The sequence below is a fragment of the Pan paniscus genome, chromosome 5, assembly GCF_029289425.2.
Source record: "Pan paniscus chromosome 5, NHGRI_mPanPan1-v2.0_pri, whole genome shotgun sequence".
Lineage (NCBI taxonomy): Eukaryota > Metazoa > Chordata > Mammalia > Primates > Hominidae > Pan > Pan paniscus.
The window spans coordinates 16,233,762-16,254,499 of record NC_073254.2 but is presented as its reverse complement, the minus strand read 5'-3'; the positions used below and the strand labels follow the sequence as shown (position 1 = coordinate 16,254,499).

The 20,738-nt window shown below is 51.2% G+C and overlaps 1 protein-coding gene across 2 annotated transcripts in view; it reads left to right on the top strand.

Annotated features, from left to right (window-relative positions):
- GMDS (GDP-mannose 4,6-dehydratase) overlaps positions 1-20,738 on the top strand; it is a 697,044-nt gene that overhangs the window by 621,293 nt on the left and 55,013 nt on the right. Inside the window, exons 10-11 of one of the 2 annotated variants that reach the window (XM_003805565.5) lie at positions 14,542-14,610; positions 14,851-15,275. The exons of the other annotated variant lie outside the window; for it this stretch is intronic. Coding sequence (XP_003805613.1) covers positions 14,542-14,610; positions 14,851-14,913 — 132 coding nt within the window. The 3' untranslated portion in view covers positions 14,914-15,275. Of the gene's footprint in view, positions 1-14,541; positions 14,611-14,850; positions 15,276-20,738 lie in introns of those variants that run through there. 2 annotated transcript variants of the gene reach the window in all.

Sequence of the window (20,738 nt, the reverse complement as noted above, 5' to 3'; positions counted from 1 at the left end):
CAGGATGGAATAAGAAGATTTCAAGGTGTCTCTTTCTTTCTGCACCCTCACTATCCAGGCTCATGAGCTAAGTAGTTGTAGATAAAGTCTTTATGTACCTCCAGACTCACTCTACTCATGCAGGTCCCATTGACCTGAAAACATGGTCTTCCTCAGTCTCCACACCCTAAGGAATATTTGTGTTTCTGTTAGTAGTCATGGTGGTAGCATTAATAAGACCCAGAGAGTTCTTTCTAATTCTGTGACTTGGGTTCCTTTCATAGAAAAGAGTGCTCTGAAGGGAAGAGATACCAAGCAAAGGTCCCTTCGTAGTATCCCAAACCCCAGAGTTCCCATGTCAGGTGGCTCTGAGTGTTCCTTGCCATCCTCAAAAGCAATACTTCCTTGAATAATGCCCCCCAGAGCCCAGTCCTGCCTGAGGAAGTCTGGGAGTCTCACGGCCTCATAGTGTCGGGGATTGGGGGGTGGGGCATAGAATCAATCCATGGGCACACAGCCAGTGGCCTGTGTTTAAGCTGCTCATAAGTATAAAGTTCAGGATCACGGCCATCCTGCTGGCACTCGAGGAGTTGATCAGTGTTTTCGAGAAAGCTACATTAATTAACCAAATCAAAGATGCTTTTTCTTCAGCCAGGGTTCCCTCTGTGAAACCATTCATCTCCAGCTGGAGAAAAACAGTGGAATTTTTGTTTTGCTCTAAACCCAGGGTGGCATCAGGCTGTTTTCGTGTGGGGCTTTGACATGAAGAGACCCACGCTCATTTCTGCCTGGTGTCTCTCGTGCCCCCCACCTTTGTTTCTGACTCTTAGGTTCCATTCCTGTCTGCTCTAATCTAATCTGGACCTCTGTAGCGCAGAAGCACGTTGTCTCTCTTCTGTCCGTAGCGCGGAAGCACATTCTCTCTCTCCTGTCCGTGTTGTTGGCAAATGCTTTCTTCACACACCTCAGCCTCTGCCTGGTGGTGAACGCATGGCTTCGCATTTATTGTTACCAAGGGTCAGCACACATAACTAAAGAGAGAAGACCCCCAGGGGAGGTGGTCTAGGTTAATGGGCTAGTAACCTAGTCTTTGGAGTCAGATAAGCCTGGGTTTGAATCCAGGATCCACCTCGAGTGGCACACGGCAAGTTACCCACTTACCAGCACTGCCGTTTCCTTGCCTACCTCGTAGGACTGTTAGAAGGCTGAAGGACAGGGGGCATGTTGCTGCTGGTCTAAGGGCCCTCGGGGAACCCTTGTCTAAACTGGTAAAAAACCCATTCTGAACAGCCAGTGCAGGGACTGACTGGCCCACTGCAGAGGGAACTCCCCTTGGGAGCCTTCTGCATGGAGGCCTCTGTCCCCACAACAGTCTGCAGTAGGTCAGGCATTTGGTTATGATCTGTGCTGGTGCGGAACGTGCTTCCCCTTGTGCCATTATTTATGTGTGATGCAAGTGCTTCAGTGACCTGCTCCACCCAGGGCAATAAGGTGCCACAAGTGTCCGCTTTATAGCCACGAGAGAGCATAAGCACCCAGAGAGCCTGACTTGGCATAGGTGACAGCTCCCCGGAAGTCCAGCCGTGCCTTCACTGGGGAGAGTTTGAAGCAGTAGTTTCCTCGGGGCCTTGTTCAGCACACCAGAACCAAGTCAGACCTCCGCCCTCCAGGCCACCTGCCTCCTCACAAGTGCTGTCTGCGGGGCCGGCCGGGAAGCACATGCCCAGCTGCGGGGCTCCTGGGCCTGGAGAGATGCCTGGAAAGGCCTTACTGGGCAGAGGTGCAAGGAGACCAGGGCCAAGGGAGGCCTCTCCACCACCCTTTGCCACGTGACAATCTGCTGAGTCACCCAGCTCCCCCAGACACCTGGCTTGACTCAGACTCAGTGCAGACAACGAGCCAGATGGAGCCCAGCTGGGACACCTTCAGTCCTACCACTCTGCTGCCACAGCTGCCTGGAGCCATGCCTGGCGCTGGGCTAGGAGGCACAGTGCGGGGTCCCCAAGGCAAGAAGCAGTCTCAAGGTGTTATGCGAGCACCAGCAGGCCTGGCAGAACGGCAAGCAGTAGCTTGGAGAGGGGCCGTTAGAGTTCTTCTGGTCCCAGCGATCCTCCCGTGTGCAGGTGAGGCAAGCCCAGGTTCAGAGCTTGTGCTACAGGGCCAGGCCTAGGCCTCACCTCTCCTCCCCGCTGCCTTCCACGCCATTCCCATTCCTGCACAGAACCTTGGGCAGGTGAGGCATGGGCAGACCTTCCGGGGCCCACTGGTACGGGTAAGAATCAAACTTGCAAGGACATAACCGTAGCGTGGTAAGGGCTGCCCGTGTGGCAGCCAGTGCCCCCAATCCTAGGCTCATGGTGTCAGGCTAGGCCCTGAGCTCTCCATCCTGGGGGCTCATCCCTCCATGGGAGCCCGTTCCTCCATGGGGGCCGCATCAGCACCAACCTTCCAGGCACCTTCAGGACGGCCAGAGAGGTGTTGGTGGCTGTGTTCTCACATGAGTCTCTGATCATCTTGTGAGTGATCTTCATGCTGCGCTTGCTGGTATAACAGTTAAATGAAGTGAAAGTAACTTTGAACTGAGTCCAAGGGTTGATTTTTGCCAAACTTCAGCCTCAGGCTAGCCCTTTGTCAGCCCTGGCTCAATCTTTATATTGTCTGTCTTCTCCAAACTCAGGAATCCCAAGACCTTCAGAGCGGGCATTACTTTGCAAAGACGGGCCTACTTTCTACGCCAACAGGCTTTTTAGAATTGATGCGGCCAGATTTCTAGAACTATCCCACACTCTAGGCCACCCTTGTCCCTCTTTCCTGTGTTTATTTGGAGAGCATGTTGTGCACATCAAAGAAGAGGTTCCTGCTGGTGGTTTCATCAAATTACTGAGCAAGAGAAGCACCGAAGAGATGCAGACATTCCTGGAACAGATTCCTCGTGGCACGCGGATCTCATCCCTTTATTTCTATTTCCGCTGACATTCTGGGAATGTCTCTTTTCTGTCGTCTCCTAGTCCTCTTTGTGATGAGGAGGGCTGCCACGGTGGCAGGTTACTCTGGAAATGCGACGTAGGAAAAGTGCCTTGTGAGGAAAGGGCTCTAACCAAACAGTAGTGTCCTAAAGATAGCCCCAGCTGAGAGCAGAGAAGAGCAGCTCCCAGACGCAGTGCTGGAGGTGCCGAGGCTGGGCCCTGCTTGCCTGGAGTGGCTGTGGGTTATGTACAAGGCTGTAATCAGTAATTTCTCACATGTGGATAGAGCTGTCTTTTCCAAAGTGCCTTCACATCCACCGCAGTATCATTTTAGGCAGGTTGGCAGAGTATGAACCAGGCTCTCGTTTGCATCTGCAGACTTGAGGGCCACACCCCCCTGTGGGCTTTGCACAGCACAGACTCTCAGCCTTGTCAGTGAGGCTGGCCCCGACGGCAAACAAAGCACCTGCCAAGGGTCGCCGCACAGTGTCGCACTCGGAGTCCCCACCAAAGCTCCCATCAAAGTCAGCCTGATTATTTTCCACTGCATTTTCCTGAAAGGATGTTATGATTTTCTAGATGTTTGGTGGCCGGCGATAAATCAGGCTTTTATGATGTCATGTGAAAGGCCCCCTCTCGGACTTCCTCCTGCTGCAGCCGGAGGATGAAAGTGGGCCATGTTGGTTGCGCAGTGGACACAGCTTGCCTTAACCCTTTCCTCGCCTGTCCCGTGGACCAGGGTCACGGAAGAAGACAAGCTGTTTCCCCTCAGCCTGCCTTTCACAGGAGCATAGCCAGGACATGTGAAACGGAGCCCCTTTCCCAGAGCTAAGCAGACTTGCTCAGCAGAGAGGCTTTGGCCTCAAATCAGGATCAAAACAAGAAGGCGTGCTCCATGGAATGATATGAGAGATCGCAGGTGATTCTCTAGAAGTAATCTTTTGGAAGAGTCCCTGTTCTCTAATCATGAAATCGTGAAAAAGGAGATGACACATAATGCTGGCAGGGCTGTGGTGAGAGGCACACGCAGACTCCACTAGGAGAACTTCGCTTCTGGCATTGTTGATTCGTAGAATGTCTTTGAAAGCAATAAAAACGTTCTCATTCAGACGAAAATCCTAGGAGTTCTCTGTCAGTCTTTTTTCCCCCACCACCGCCTCCAACCCCAGGGAGGCCTTTTCTGCTCTTTCTCCAAGATCATCTCAAGTTCACCCACGCCTTTCTGTCGCTATGTCCCCTCCCCACCCCTCGTGTCCAGGCCACCGTCGTCTCTCACCACATCTGTGACTGGAGTCTCTTAGCTGGTCTCTCCCCTGCTCTTGCCCCTCTTTCTAACCCACAGGCAGCATCTGCAGGCATCTTTGAACTCATGCATCGCAGCATATGCCCCCAGCACTTAAAACCCCACTGTGGCTCTGAGCAAAGCCCAGACTCCATATTGGATGTGCTGGGCCGGTAAAAGATGGAGTTCAAAGTGAGCGGGTTCTCACTGTAAACGAGCGGACTTTTACACAGTGCACACGGACACAGAGAGACACACCCAGAGAGAGACAAAGAAAGACACATACACACAAGAGTATGGTAAAAATGTTTTCAAAACACAGGCAGGTTTCAGTGCTGTGCCTCATCCTCTTGAGAGCTACTGGGAAAGGAGAAGGCCTTTAACCAGCAAGGGGAGCTCAGGGTCACAGCTTCACTGCAGGCAGGAGGAAATGAAGGGTGGAGCGGCATCTCAGTAGCCTTCAGAGGCTGAGCGTGTCCTCATTTGGCCAGAAGAGGGACAGCCCTTTCACAGCACACCCTAGCAGGTGCTGGAATAGGATGGCCAGGTTACTGCCTCTGGTGATCCCTAGTCTCCATGTCTTTCAGGGCCAGCTGGGTGCAGTCCCGCTGCAGTGGCCAGCACCTGAGTCGCCAGGTGCTTTTAGGTTAGGTGGACCAAGCACATCAAAGAGTGGCAGATTTTCCAGGGGAAGAGGGATTATGTATTAGAGTTGGGCCATGCAGGGCAAGAACGACTCGTCCACCTCTTTAAAAAGACACACAGCTAAATGACAGTTTATAGTCAGTTCCATACTTTCAAAAATTGGCACCAGAAAGTCAGAATTGTAAGCTCCATCAGGTTGAGGTAGCCAGCTTTCCAACCTCCAGCCACAGCCTGCAGGCGGTAGATACTCCAAGGCAGTCACTGTGACCAGACAGCAGAGCCTTGCGACCACGTGGCTTTGCTGGGAAAGGCCTGGGCTCCGTGGCAGAAACCACCCGGGAGGCCAACAGTGCCTGCCTCTGTGTCCCTCCCAGCCTCGTGGTCACGGGCTCCTCTCCCCCTCACTCCCCATGCCCAGTCACAGCAGCCTTCTCTCCGGGGTTCCCTTAAGGCCTTTTTACCTGCAGTGTCCCCAAGAGACCCTCACACCCCAGATCTTTCTGTGACCGGCCCGTGCACATTGTGCAGATCTCTGATCCAGTGACCTCTGTGGAAGGCCTTCCCCGCCCAGCCAGTACAGAGTGCCCTCCCGCCCTCCAACAAGCCAGGCCCCTCTGCAGTCGCTCCCTCGCACTCCCATCAGCCGAAACTCAGGTCTCCGCCAACTCTTGTGCTGCCAACCCCTAGAACACGGGCTTCATGACAGCCACGGCCTTCTCTTGTCCACGTTTGCTTCTCCAAGGCTTAAAGCAGTAAATATGTGGCAACAAGCAAGCAAGAGACTGTGAAATGTTTGCAGAAATTGAGGGACAGCAGAGTACAGAATCTTCTACACTCTGTTACAGCTATTCAGAAAATGATTATCTAAAATTAGAGGGAGGGTTGGGGTGCAGGGTAAAAGTTGCATGTAAGTATCAAAGAAAAACTATAAAACAGCCCACTTAAAAATATTACATCTTCATCCATGATGTTACTGCAAGAAATGAAAAGAATCGTTTTTCCTACATTTTAGTGATAAATAATAGCCTCAATGGAAAGCCTGTATAGGATGAATTAGAAATGGTTCTAGCTGCTAAAAGCAGCTGTGCAATTTTGAATTCTCACACAACTTTGCAAGCCTTGCTGTCCCCGTTTTACAGATTTAAAACCTGAATCTCAGAGTTATTAAGAAAGAGTTAAGTGGTTGAGCCACGTTGTGATTCCAGGTCTCTCCAGCAATGCCGCCATGTTGGTTGTGTCCACGAATTTTTCTTCCTTTAGAGGCAAAGTCTCATTCTGTCACTTAGGCTAGAGTACAGTGGTGTAATCATAGCTCACTGCAGCCTCAAACTCCTGGGCTCAAGCAGTCCTCCCACCTCAGCCTCCCAAGTAGCTGGGACCACAGGCAAGTGCCACCACACCCAGCTAATTTTTTAAAGTTTTTTGTAGAGACAGGGTCCTGCCATACTGCCCAGGCTGGTCTCAAACTTCTGGCCTCAAGCAATCCTCCTACCTCAGCCTCTCAAAGCACTGGGATTACAGGCATGAGCTTCACGCCTGGCCACGTTTTTGTATTGAGATAAAATCTATATACTGCGAAATGCACAAATGTTGAACTGCAGTTTGATCTGTTCTGACAAACGCACACACTCATGTAACCGACACTCCTATTCGTATAAGGAGCATTTCCGCACTCCAGAAAGTTCCTTGGTGAACCTTCCCAGTCAGTACTCCTCCCCTGTCCTCTAGTCTCGTTTCTATAACCATGGATGCCTCTTCTGGGACATCACATACAGCAAATCATACAATATGTACAATATGGACTCTTCTGTGTCAGTTTCCATCCAGCATTAAGTTGATATTTCTGTGTGTTGATACCATCTATTACTTAGAGACCTCTTTGCCACTCAAATTAATGTGTGTAAAGTGTATTGTTTACAACACATTCTACAGAGGGTTTTGTCCTATTGAGTGTTGTGACTGCTGGACTAGGAGTTGGCAGAACCTGACCACTAGATGACTTTGTGACGTTCTCAAGTACTTGGCTGAAATACCTCTGCAGATACATTTCGGTATAGGACTTTGTTCCTCTCATGAAGATGTAAAGAAGGGATGCCAGGTGGCCATGTAGTATAGACACCTGACAAAACCCTCTGAGCCTTCCTGTGATGATGGGTGGCCAAATGGGTGATAACAGAATTAGAGTAAACCTAAAGAGTTGTCATCATGCTCATCTCCTCTCCATACCTCTCCAAAAATTTGCTAACAGATATCATAGTAATTGTCTTAATCTTTTCTCCAATATAAAAGTCCCCAGAGAAATGGCCAAAAAGCAAGAATCTGGATGTGCTCAGGTGTTTGGCTAGGCCTTGAGTTTCTTAGGAAGTGGCTGAGGGAATGAATATTTGGAGGAGCCTGTGGATATATGTTTGATAGACCCTGTTTGAATGACCCTGTTACGTTATTTATATTTGGATTGGGGAGAAGGAGGAAGGGGAGGGAGGGAGGGAGGGAGGGAGGAAGGATTATTGAAGTGAGGTGTGTTGAATTGGAGGACTTAATATACTGTATACATTGAGAAAAACCACAAAGGAAAAAAACCCCATCTACATTGTACTGTGTAGTACTCATGTCCGAAGCAGTGGTGGTGGGGCGGAGGGGGGGACATTTCTAAGAGGTGGGTAGATTTCCTAACAAACTAGAAGGAAACAAGCTTAAGGAAAATTACCTTCCTCTTATGCAATTCAGGATCCCCTGTGGCCTAGGTAGGCATTCCTAGGTGAGAAGGTGCGGGGTAAAGATAAGCCAGACGACAAGTGCTTTAGCTTTTACCTCCGAGATACTTTGCTTTGCACAGAACTTTCATCTCTAGGAAAGAGGCCACCTGCAACAGATACAAAATCTCTTAAGTTGCATTTTGGATGTGATTGTTTTGTGGTTTAATTAGCTGATGTCTATAAAGCGCTTTGAGGGTAGAAAGCCCTAAGTGGCAAGAGCACAGCGGCCTTCCTCTTGTATCCAGGGTGCCACTTGCCAGCGATGTCACAAGAGTCCCTAATCGGTCCACTCAAAGGCGCTTTATCTCCTGTCCTCGGGGTTTTGCCACCTCCTTCCAGCATGGGTAAATCTTTACACCCTAGATCCAGTTATTAACAGTAACCAGTAATTTCCGACCAACATGGTGCTGGCTTTGAAGCCTGGAATGCTGAGGTCACTGACAACCTTATCTCCTTTTCATTAAATGGCCCCTGCATCACAACTATGAGTCAGCCACCCCCCATCTCAGCTAGTCAGAGTGGAGATCAGTGAACTAACCGGAACCAAGAGGGCTCTACTTACAGTAATTAATCTAGCTTTCCCCAGGTTGATGCTACTGTAAGCACCAGGGATCAAGAAATAAAGCTAACCAAAAATTAACTCTACGATTGCAATTATAGATGTAGAACAGGTACAGACAGATACAGCACCTTGTAAATACGTATGATGCAAGATGACATCCCCAAAGTCTTATATGGTTATTTCATTTAAAGAAACCTATTAGACACCTACCTATGAGTAGGCAGCTCCCCAAAAGCTTCCCAGCGCAGCCTCTGAGAAGTGCTTTCCTCTGCTCAGCTGGCTCAGACTGCTGCCTGGTTGAACGGGGAAGGCCTCAAAGTTGCACAGGGCTGGACAGGACAGACAGTGGGCATGTTCCTGGGCTGGGCCCCACTCAGGAGCTGGGGAGCATGCTCCTCTGTCCCAGTCAAAGGCCAGGCAGCCAATGGGCAGGCGGGCACAGCCAGGGCAACCGCCTGGTCTGGGGAAAGGAACAAGCTTTGGGGTGGCATAAACTGCATAGACCACATGCGGTTCATCCCATGGAGGAAAGGGGACCGCCGCACTCATCTCCACACATCTCCAGCATGTCTGCTAGAAAGGGCTTTCTCCAGAATATGTTTTAAAACTTTGTTTAAAAGGAAGTTAACTTGCTTAAATCCTGTATTTCTCCTAAATAATTATGTTGTCTGTGTAGCTTATGAGCCCTTTTTGCTTAACTACAATTCTTGTTTTATGTCAACTATGTCAACCATATTTTTAAAATATAAATGAAAAAAGATCCATTTATATATAGGTTGCACTATACATGCCATTAAGTTCTCCTTTCATGAAGTGAACACCTGTAACTTTTTTTACCACCCTAAGCTTTATTGACAAGTATAAGTTCTCCTTTCATGAAGTGAACACCTGTAATTTTTCTTACCACCCTAAGCTTTATTGACAAGTAGGCATATACTGAAGACCATGTTCTCATTTACTTTCCACGAAAGCTCTACTGTACTAGCCGGACTTTGTCGCTGGTCTCTGGGGCATGCATACGGATGGATGCATTTCTTTCCATTTGTTTAGTAGTGCTTAACAGCCGCTGATCCCAAATGACAAATTCTACCAACTGAGATCCCATCAGAAAAGTGGGATCGGCGAGAGGGGTGGTCAGAGGATTTTAAAGTGCCTATTAGGCACCGTGCAGGAGGACTGGACCGCACACCCGGAGTCATCTAAGGAGGCTCCCAGCAGAGGTGACAGTGGCGACAGTGGGAGTGTCCAGTGGTGGTTTTATTCCAAGTCTACACCGTCGCTGATTGCCACACAGCAGCCTCCATAAGGGTGGCCACGGACGAGGCCGTGGTGCAGGGCCTGCTCCTCCCTCTGCCACTTCCTCTCCACTGCCTGCACCGTCCTCGGGCCAGTGCTGACTGACTCCATTTCCCTGAGGCTGCCTGAGCATTGTTTCTGTTAGCCTCTGCCGACGGACAGTCCCACCGAGTCCCGCTTCCTGAGCAGACAGGACCGCCTGCTGTTTTCTTCTCCTCTCTTATCGCCCCTTGTCATGAAAGGAGAGGTCTGACTTCCACTTCAGTTTGTGTGGATAGACAGCAGTAAGGGAACAGAGGGGAAATGTTCATTACCGCTGTTAACACCACAGCATTTCTTACTGCTCGGACATTCGCTCCCTCTTTGGGAAGGATTAAACCAAAGGATAAATTCGTGAGCATGTGAGGCTTCAAGCTACACCCAAGAAGAGATGTCGTATATTGCAAATTTTCTGGGGGATCTTTCAGAATTCATTTTTTGTTATTTCCCAGTCTTATTCTCAACTATCTGGAATCTTGACTAGGATACTCTGTGAGACTTGAGAGCTTTTTCCTGAGGCTTTTTGTTGTTGTTTAGCAGCTCTGCCTTTCTGAAAAAGAAACATTGCCCCAAGAGTCAAGCTTTCCTATTCACTCTACACTAGCAGAAAGTTGGATCAAGAACCAAATTCACTGGCATTCTTTTATTCCCTTGGAACCTGAGCTATTCCTCAATTTTGCTTTTCTAAGAAAAGTAGAAGGGAAAAAAAGAATATTAAGCACCCCTCACAGCTCTGTATCTTAAATTCCTGAAGATATTTCGCCAAGGCTTTCATCAGTCTCGGCTTTCCTTATTAACATCCGTGTCCATACATCTTCTCCTATTTAGAGCATCAAGAGTCAATTTCTTCCAAGATGTACATTAGAAATTTAACAATAATCTGCCAAAAGATCTCATACTCTTAGAATATTTCTCCACCTAAACGGATGTTCTTTGCAAACCTTATAAGCAGACCTGTTGAGGAAATGTGGCATCCAACACCTAGTTTGAACTAAATATTAAAGTTTTCCCAAAGCAAACTCAGTGAAAAGGGGAGAAAATGAAATGAGACTGTGAACTTCAAAAAATCATCCTATGTGATACAGTCTGTTGAATAGCATTCCCCACAATGGTTTTGGAGAAAGTGGTATGGAGGTGGGAGGATCCCAGGCAATGAATGTGTTAAAGAAGGATCAAAATAACATCGGGGGAAGGAATGAAAACTAACCAGTGTGATTTTAAAGCTGCGTTGTTATCTAGATGGGAGAGATCTGAGGAAAGGGACCTGTCGTTAGGGTAGAAGATAATGGCACACTATGGTCTCTCCTTTTCTGGAGTTTGCGTTAACTACTGTGGGCTCAGAAACGGGCTTAATGACTTTTCCAGCATTTGGTCTGGCGCTTTATCAGTTCACTTTAACAAGAACGTAAGCCAGGAAAGCCTAAAAAATGGCTGCAGCCAAACATGCCCTCCTCCATGCTGCTGTTTGCAGCTCTGTAAATGTATGCCTGGATGGTACAGCTAAAGGACAACTCCCGAAGGTCAAATGAATACACACAGTCCGTGAGTCAGAAATCTGGAGGGCTGTGTGGACGGAGACATTGCTCCTGCTGTTTTGCTGCTGTAAAATGCTCAGTTAAACCTAATTGAATTTGACAATTATAAATTACATATTGAAACCGTATAGTTCACCTAAGGAATAGCAATGAAAACAGTGAAGACACCAGAAGCCAGAGTTCAGGAAATGTCATATTCACATAGAAATACTTTAAATTTTTCTCAAAGCTTTATTTTCTCTTTTTTCAAGAAAAGCTCCAGACCACCCAGTTGCACTGGTGGAAGTCCTTTTGGGAAGCTGTACATAAAATCATCACTTTAATTCAGCTTTTGCCCCCATTGTCATACTAAGGCTGTAAGCATATGTATAATGAAGGAACCGAACTGTCAAAAAAGAAGAAAAGAGTGCAGGAGATAAGCTCATTCTTCTCTCTTGTCCTTAGGAGCTGATTATACCCTATTGGAGGGGATTTGTGGAAGTTCAAAAATCTTTAAGAGGGAGGTAAAGATTAAAGGGACGTGTATCATGGCCCACGCTCCCCTCTCACTCCTCACAGTTCTGTATCTGAGCACAGCAGTTTGGACCCCGTTGTATGAGCATTTGCCACCCCTAATTCCTTCCCAGCCCAGAGGAAGCCTTATTTAAGGAAGGGAATCCACATCCTTGCTCTCCTTCTAGAGCTGTGTGCGCTCTCCCACACAGGCCCTCCCCACGCCATCCTTTAAGTATGTCCTGTGCCTAGAACCTTGCAGGATGAACCATTGACTATATCTTTTCTATAAATGACACAATGGGAAGAAGTAAGAAATTCCTTCAGGAACAGTTAAGTGTAAAACAAGCTGGGATGCTCGTAGTCTTTCCTTAAAAGTTGATTGGAACATACGCTTACTGCCCAGTCCAGATGTCAGCCTAGGAACAGCTGGCATAGAGAGCCGATGTTTTGTTCTGAGGGGACCTCATCCTTTTTCTTCCCAAGGTCTCTTGGTCTAATTAAATTTCAGGGAGACAGAGCCTTGGCAGAAGGTTAAAGGAAGCAGCTAGACTGCAGTATTGGAGCTAGGCTCAAAACTAAATTGAGAAGTTTAACTGGGTGCGTCTCTGGTTTCAATGAAATACTTTTACAGTGTATGGTAGCAATGTCTGTTTCTAAGCCTTTGAAAACCATTTTTCTTTTTCCTTAATTGTAGTTCCCTGGTTGTTTTTATATTGTGAGCTACTTGTAGAAAACTACAGGAAACATAATTACAATACAAAGCTCCATTTCCCAAGCCTACCAAGATTATTTGAAGCCAAACTGGGTTTTAGGGTTTTGCTGACTATGAGTTCACAGCCATGAAATGCATCCTATGTCGTGCTGGTTGATTTACAGCCAGTGTGATGTGATTAAACAATAACCATGTTTCTCCACACCGTCTAGCCGCTATAGGATTGAGAGAGGGGAGGGATGGGCTGCATGACTCCACATTGCACAGCTTCCTCTGGGGAAAAAGAATGAGTATCTTTGTGTGACGCTTATAGCAAAATAGAAGCCTGTAGAAATATATACAAGTTTGTTTAGGGAGGGGAAAGAAAAATAAATTACTTCGTTTTTCTGCTTATATTGCTATTTCCTTGTAGCGCTATGTTAAATTGCTAATTACTACTTTTTGTATTCTACTTTTCCTGAAGAATCTGTATATGGACTTTTAGGGCCAGCAGAAATAACTTGTTTTAGTAGTATTAACACTCTGGGGAGGAAACTGGTACTTTAGAGTATTGCAAAATGCAAAGCGTTTGAAAAAGTAGTGATGGATGATGAGAAGGAGAGCGAGAGTCGCTGCGTGTACTGCTGCAGCCCCATTTCAAGCCCACGGTGCAGACATTCAGTAGGATCCAGACAGCCTCTGCTCTAGAAGGCTCAGCAGAGAAGGTGAGCTCCAAACCCAGGGCAAAGCAGGTCCCACCCCTGCCCTCCCGACCTTTCCCATCATGAATCTAGAACAAATTCCCCACCTGCCAAGTTTCAGGGAAGTCTGAAGAAAATAAGCAGGAAAGGCTTTCAGTGGCAGCTTGACTGTCTGTTACTTTCACACGATGAAACTCCTTTTAGGCTGTTCTTTAATTTGTATGTAGCTGAAATAGAATGATCGAGTATTTCTCACCTTTAAAGATCGGCTATTTTCGTACGGCCTTTGCGTTCGGTTTATTTCGGGGAATCACATCTTATGTGTTATTTGACGAGTACATTTGTGTATGGAAAAGCTAAATATTTATCTCACTTCTAACAATTATGTATCTCAAAGTCTTTTATCTTTCTTCCCACCTTTCTTTCCTCTCTTTCTCCTTTCCTCCTTTCTTCCTTCTTTCCTATTTTGTAATTCATCTTGAAATTCTCATCTCAATCTTCATGTCAGTCAGTCTTCACAGAGCTGTAACAAAGACATGGGTGAGTAGGGGCTGAGAGCAGGATTAAGTTCTTCTCCGCTGGTTTTCTTTTAGCCAGCCTTCCTTCCAAGGAAGCCTCTTAAGTCGATGGAGATGAAATGCCCTTGTTTCCTCGAGTGGAGCGCTTGGGGAAAGCGGGAGGAAGGCACTCCCAGAGGGGACGGTGGCGGGCAGTGCGGGGTCCTGCAGAGCTGCTGGCTGCAGCTCCGTGCTGGATCGTGGAAGTACAAGTGGGTCGAGATCGGCATTTTCTTAGGAACAGAATCGAACCGAGTAGAATAGGGGTAGAATAGAATAGACCGTCTACAGAGTTCCTGGACGCTAAGCCTAAGCATTGCTTCGTGAAACTCCAGTTTCGTTTTATGAACGCGTGTGCGGGAGGCGATGTGAACTGACTTTACTGTGGGTACGAAAAGCCCAAAGCCACCGCCCAGGAAGAACCGCGCTTGGCTGCGGCCCGGGAAGAAACATCCACGGCCGCATTAGAAAGAGGGTCGCACGCTGCCGCCGAGATAGAGGGGTCCCCGAGTCCTGGACCTCGCGCCCCACACCCCGAGTCCCTTCCCCGCGGGGCTGGTGGCTTTGGGTAGGACGGGCGCTTGGCGCGGCCAGCCCTGCGGCAGGAGCTGAGCGGCGCAGGGACACGGGCAGCTGGGAGGGGCGCCTGGTGATTTACTCACTTCCCTCCTAGCCAGAGAAGTGCAGTAATTCGAAACAGTTCTCATAGGAGCGTCCCTGACAACTTCATGTTAAAAAAAAAAAAAGCATTAAGAGCCCAAGGGATGCCTTGGGGAGAAGCGGTGTGGAGGTAGCTGGGGGTGGATCGCTGTCACGGTCCTCACGGGTCCGCACAGCACATTCTTAACCGCGACCTAGTGATTTACGGCGCCGGCGCCGAGAGCCGCAACTGAACGCGCGCAGCAGGGACCGAAAGCAGGGAAACCCGGAGCCTTGTGCGCCCAGAGGGAGCGGAACGGTGGGAGTTCCCGGGGCTCGGGACCTGCTGCACCCCCCCACGACCCACGCCTGCTTCGTCTCCCCCTCTTCTTCCCTAGGACTTTCTGCAGGGCGACTGCACCAAAGCGAAACAGAAGCTGAACTGGAAGCCCCGGGTCGCTTTCGATGTGAGTATCTCTTAGGGCGCACGCCGCCCGCTGCGGGGCCCCGGGCTGCAGGGCGGCAGCTCTCAGGGTCGGGCGCCTGAGGCGCCTGCGATGCCCAAAGCCCGGAAGGCGGGGTGCGGGAGAAGTGAGGGGAGCTGGAATGAGGGACGCGGAGGCCTCTCTGGGGCCGACACCCGGGGTGGGGTGTCACCAGGAGAGAGTGGCAGAAGCTCCTCCCTCACGCCCACCCCTGTGTTGCAGGAGCTGGTGAGGGAGATGGTGCACGCCGACGTGGAGCTCATGAGGACAAACCCCAATGCCTGAGCGCGCCTCGGAGCCCGGCCCGCCCTCCGGCTACAATCCCCATAGAGTCTCCGGTGCAGACGCGCTGTGGGGATGGGGAGGGGCGTGCCAATCTGCGGGTCCCCTGCGGCCCCTGCTGCCGCTGCGCTGTCCCGGCCGCAAGAGCGGGGCCGCCCCGCCGAGGTTTGTAGCAGCCGGGATGTGACCCTCCAGGGTTTGGGTCGCTTTGCTTTTGTCGAAGCCTCCTCTGAATGGCTTTGTGAAATCAAGATGTTTTAATCACATTCACTTTACTTGAAATTATGTTGTTACACAACAAATTGTGGGGCCTTCAAATTGTTTTTCTCTTTTCATATTAAAAATGGTCTTTCTGTGAACTAGCATTTACAGGGTCAGTGTGGATGTTTTCTCCAAGTTATGAACACGGCTGTAAGGGTCCCCAAACAACCCCACAATCCAGGCCTTGGAATGAGATCGCTGTGGTCAGGCCTTGACCTGTTTTGAGAAAGCCCTTGGTGGGAGGACTCCTGCAAGGCTAAGGGGGGCGGGGGTGCTCCGGCGAGCCTCCTCCTTAGTCTTTGCCTGGGACATTTCTTTCCCCCTCCTGGTGACAAGTCACTCTGGAAACCTAGTTCCTGCAGAAGGGAGGAATTCACACCCTGGCTGGTCTCTGCTGACTATAATTAGAACCCAAGGGCTCTCACCCATCTGAAAAAGAAGTCTTGAGAAATAGAGGGGGGTCAGAAGAAGAAACTTGAAGGTAAGCAAATACTGTTGGAACATTCCATGGCAAAGCCACCAGGTTACCTAGAGGTCTCTGAGCCTGTGCCTTTCCTTGTGGTCTAGAATCTTTCACACAGTGCTTATTTGCAACCTCTTCTTATGACTACTAGGTCACTTTTTAAATCTCAGTTTAATGTATTCATTCAGCCATTTATGTTAAGTGCCTAATACATGCCAGACATTGTGCTATGCACTTGAACGACATCAGCGTTAATTTGAAGCTATAATAAAAAGGTTTAAGGCTCAGCCTCAGATCTCTGGATCTGGTTTCTTTGCATGCATCATTTAGGTGGCCTGGGTAAGACCACAGGTGTGTGCTCCTGAGCTGTGTATGGTGTACAGCTACAGGTAGGCTGACGCACACATGTGCAGGACACCCACAGGCAGCAAGCAAGGATTCATGTACAGGTGTATACCTCCACATGAAATACAGTATTTTGCCCTACAACAAATTAGGTCAGGACACTTCTTCTCCCCCTCACTCCCCTTCCAAGCAAAATAAAATAAAACTTTATAGCAAATGGAATTCCAGCCTTTGCACATGTGTGTGTGAGTGCGGGTAAACTATTTCTGAACGTCTTCACAGGCAGGTTTATGATCTGGGGGAGGACCGAGTCTCCAACGACTGGCGCAGGAGAGAGGGCTCTTTGTGTGGCTGCCCAGTCGCTGTGAAAGCTTGCTGGCCGGGCGGCCTCGCCCTCGATGGAGCAGAACTGGGGGGCCTGAGCTAGCCCACCCGCTCCTCAGAAGCTGCCCCAGGACTCGCCTTCTCTGCACTCCCAGGCGGGATGCTGCTAATTGGAAACACATGGTTGCTGGGAGGCCGGGCCTCAGCCTGGGCGGGATAGTGGGCACACACACAGATACATACTCACACATTGGCTCCAACACAAACATCCATGCACATCCATTCACAAGTGCACATACACTCCACAAACATGCCATCTCACAGTCACACATTCTCACAAACACTTGCAAACCCAACTCCCAAACCCACTGTCACACACATCCTCCAACAAATCTCACAAAGAGTCACATTCCTCTTAGCCTTGACCCTGATGGGCAGGCACCCCCTCTCCTCTGACCACCGGAACCTCCCTTCCCACACCCAGGAGAGACTATTCCAGGGGCCCTCAGGCTTGCCATGGCCCTGTTTAATTCAGTGTTGCTTGTTTGGACACCTAGAATCAGGAGAGATTCTAGGCAGGGGTTTATGCAACTCCAGTTGAGCCATGATGTTGAATTCTACTTCTCCAAACGGATGGCAGCATCCATGTTTGAAGGAAACTAAAGTAAATTTGGTTGCAACCTTCTCACTGCTCCTGCACCCTGAGTAATGGAAGGAGCGGGAGTTCCTTTGGCTTCCTGGTGTATGTGGTTGAAAAGGAGAAAAGGAGAATCGATTTACTTCGGCATTTTTTATCTACTTCTGTGCTATGAGAGAATTTCATTTGGACATCCTTCAAGACAATTCTTATTACAGGGTTTCTTCTATCTTAAATCTCAATTAAATTTCAGTAAACTTATTTTTTCCTGCTCTGCCAGACTTTCGCTGTTGGTTTCAAATGTTACAAAACATCTTCCACCTTGATATTTTTAAGGAAAAACTGAGAAAGTTAAACCTTCAGTTAAACTCACATACCATGGCAAAGCAATCTTGCCCGAGTTTGTGCAGGAGGTGCGTGGAACCCGGGTAGGCCAGGCCCCGTCGCGGGCTCTCTCTGCTGCCCTTTGTCTTTAAGGAATTACGAGCGAGCTAGGCCCAGCATAATAAACCTGCCACACCTCTGCAGCTGTTTAGGGGCTCAGGCTCAGCCGTGCAGGCTGCGCGACCTTAAGGGAGTGCTAAAGGGCGTGGGCCGCTGGTGCTGCGCGCAAGATGGCTCCTTCGGAAGGCCGGGTCCGCTTGGCCTCGGGCGCTGGCGAGGAGCGGGTCGGCGCTGGCAAACCCCACAGGCATGGCTTTGGGTTCTTTTTCGCCCCTTTTAGTAGCCTTCGCCTACACCAACCACCGCGAACCTCGTGGAACCTCTGGCAGCCAGTTGGAGGGCTCCTGGCAGATGCGAGGAGTGTTATTAGAGCTTGGAGCAGGCAGCACTTTAAACATTCACTTGAAAATAACCTTAAATGTATTGTTTACAAGTAACTTTTTAACACCCCTCCCCCCAAGTCTCAAAGCACCCTACGCACTTTATTTGGATTTGGGAGTGCCTACTGGGTGAATTCTGTTTTAAGGTGCAGCCCACACACGTCCAGGTATTTTCTACAACCTGCATCCTTGATTGGTACGCGGGTGGCATGGAGGGGTGGTGGCAGCGCCCATCCAGGTTTTACAAAATGAGGGTCCCTGTGTGTGCGTGGACGTGCCTCACAAAGAGATCTTCACGTCCGTACATGCCACCCGCACCCTCCAAAAATTGTGGATTGCCATCACGGGGGTCGCTAATACTTTTAACAAGCAGCAGGGGCAATGGGGGACAAAACGGCGCTAAGAACTGGTCCACCGTCCACAGTGTGTCCCCTGAGAACACCCGGGGTCTGGGCCTGATCTCCAGGAGTTGGAGGAGGCGCCCCCGCCCCGTGCCAAGACGGCCCAAGGCCCGAGGCCTCCCCGCTCACACCCCCGGTGCCCGGAACACGTCTTCGAGGGGCCGTGCTGTCGGGGTTATTACTCGCGACTGGACCTCGGGCCGTGTTGCTATCCTCGGCCCCCGAGCCCGCCCAGCGGTCTGCACGGCCCAGGCCTGAGCTGCGGGCTTCTCCTGTGGGGCGCGCTGGGAGTGAGCTCTATCCCCAAAGCCCATTTCAACGTCCCAGGTATGACTACGACGGCAGAGGCCGGCCACCCACCCTCGCCCCCTTCCCCGGCTAGAGCGCCTTTGCCGGGAGCCGACGACCGCGGCCTGACCCCGGGCCCCACCGCCTACTCCCGGCTCCCGCCCTTCCTCCACGGTCAGGGGTCACACACAGCGGACGCCCCGTTCTCAGCCGCCCCTTTGATCTCTGAATTTGGGAGCCAGCGTGTCCGCTTGGGCGTGCACTGCCACGGGCACTGGGACCCCTTTGCTGCTGCGGGGAGGAGCCCCGACGGCAGGTGGGAAGCCCTAGCCTGCCCGCGTCCCCGCTCCCCAGCTCCTGCGACCCGGGGCGAGGCTCTCAGCCCCTGGGCTTCCCGGCTCGGGTTTTGAGGGAGGGGCCGGGCCTTCGGGCCTGCAGACCCGCCACCGCGCGTGCGCATGCGCCGGCCGCGAGCCCCTGGGTGCAGGCCTGGGCGGCTCCTGCCCGCGCACTTGTCCAGGCGCTGCGGCTTAGCGCGCCCCAACCTCCAGCTCGGGCGGAGAGCTGGGGCGGGACTGAAGCACCGTGTTCATCAAAGTATCCTCTCGCCGTCAGCAGCCCTGGCCTCGCAAATGCTCCAGTGCGCTCAGGCGCACGCAGAGACTGGCGCGGCAGCCTCCGGGCCAACGGCACGCGAGCAAAGCTGGTTGGCGAACTGGGACACGCAATAGAAGTTGGGGCTGCACCGACTCCCGCCGCTTCGGGGGAGGCATGGGCCCGGGCAGGCCTAGGAGGAAGCTGCACAGCCCGAGGCCCGGGCGGGAGTGGCGGGCCGCGGGCAAGGGAATGTATATTTGGAAGGGGTCAGGACCTCGGCTGGAGTCTGGCTTTTTATGGCGAGGAAGCCGACTGGGAAGGGCCTTCTGGCGAGGCTTTCCTGTTGTGCCACTTTTCCCCGGCAGCGCCGGGCGCGGGGAACGCGGGGCTGCACCGGGGCGGAGGAGGGGGCTTTACCCGGCGGCTCCGAGGACGCGACTCTGGGTTCGGGCCGGCGGGTAGGCCTGCCCAGGAGCCAGCTGGCAAATGCAGCGGACTGTCACGTTATTCCACTGTCACCACTTACTGTAAATCACTGTCCTAAGTCTCCGGGAGAATCCGTCGAACCTGAGAGGGGAGAGGGGGGAGGGGGAAGGGGGTGGGCGCGCAGGAAGCCCCACAGGCACCAGGGACTGGTGACCCAGGACATCAGCCCCTCGAGTTCTCTTTGGGAATTTCTAGCACCCAGACTGTCCCTGACTGTGGGAACCACGGTGGGGCGTCTTCCTTCTAAGCTCTCCCTGGGACACCGGGCGCGCCCCCCTCGCCCCTGGGTTAGCGCACACTCCTCCACGCGATGACCAGCACAGCCACTGGCCGCGTTTGTCCTTTGCGAGTGATAATAATAAAAATCATTGGAATTGCAAGGAAGCCCCTGGCCCCGGCTCCCCAGCCGCTGCTGTCCTGAGTGTCCCGGCTGCGTAAAGACCCCGCAGCCGGGCCCGACCCACGAGTGAACACCGGGCTGCGGACTCAGCCGGGCCTACAGGACTGGCGCGGGGCTCCGGGGACAGGCCTCGCAGGGCCCTCCTGCGCACCGTCTGGGACGCCGATTTTGCCAACTTGGAGGACAATTTTTGTTTTCACTCTACCAGCAGATTTTTAAAAATCCAATCGCCGCTGAAACGTGCTTCCCACCCGTCCGGTTTGTTTGTAGCCTTTAACGAGCCCCGGCACAGCCTCCGGGACCAATGACCTGCTTTTATACTGAAGGAAATGTGGAGGCCTTAAGAGTTAATGGCGCTAAATGTGTTGGTTTTCCTGCTTTTTCCCCGGGGTAGGTAATGGGAGGGGGGATGTCCCTCTCTCCACTTCTTCCCTCCCCTCTCTTTCCATCTCCCTCTCCCCCATCTCGGCATCTAAGTCGTCCTCAAACCTCTCCAAAAAACTCCTTCCTTTCCCAACCTTGAGTACATGGAACCACATAACCACCCCGCTGGAGCCCCTCCCTGGAGCCTCCTCCGCCTCTCTAGGCCCTGCCTGGGGTCCCACCACTTGGGTCAAGCCAGAGGCCTCACTGCCTGGTCCTGGCTCCCGCTCTGATGCTCACTTGCTGGGCTCACAAATTGCTCTCCCATGCCCACCCAAGTAGCACCAAGCTGTGTTGACTTAGGGGGCCAAGGAGCAGCCCACTGAGTCCCCTCAGTAGGAGCGGCCTGCAGTGGCAGCTGCAGGAGAGGGTGGGCCCG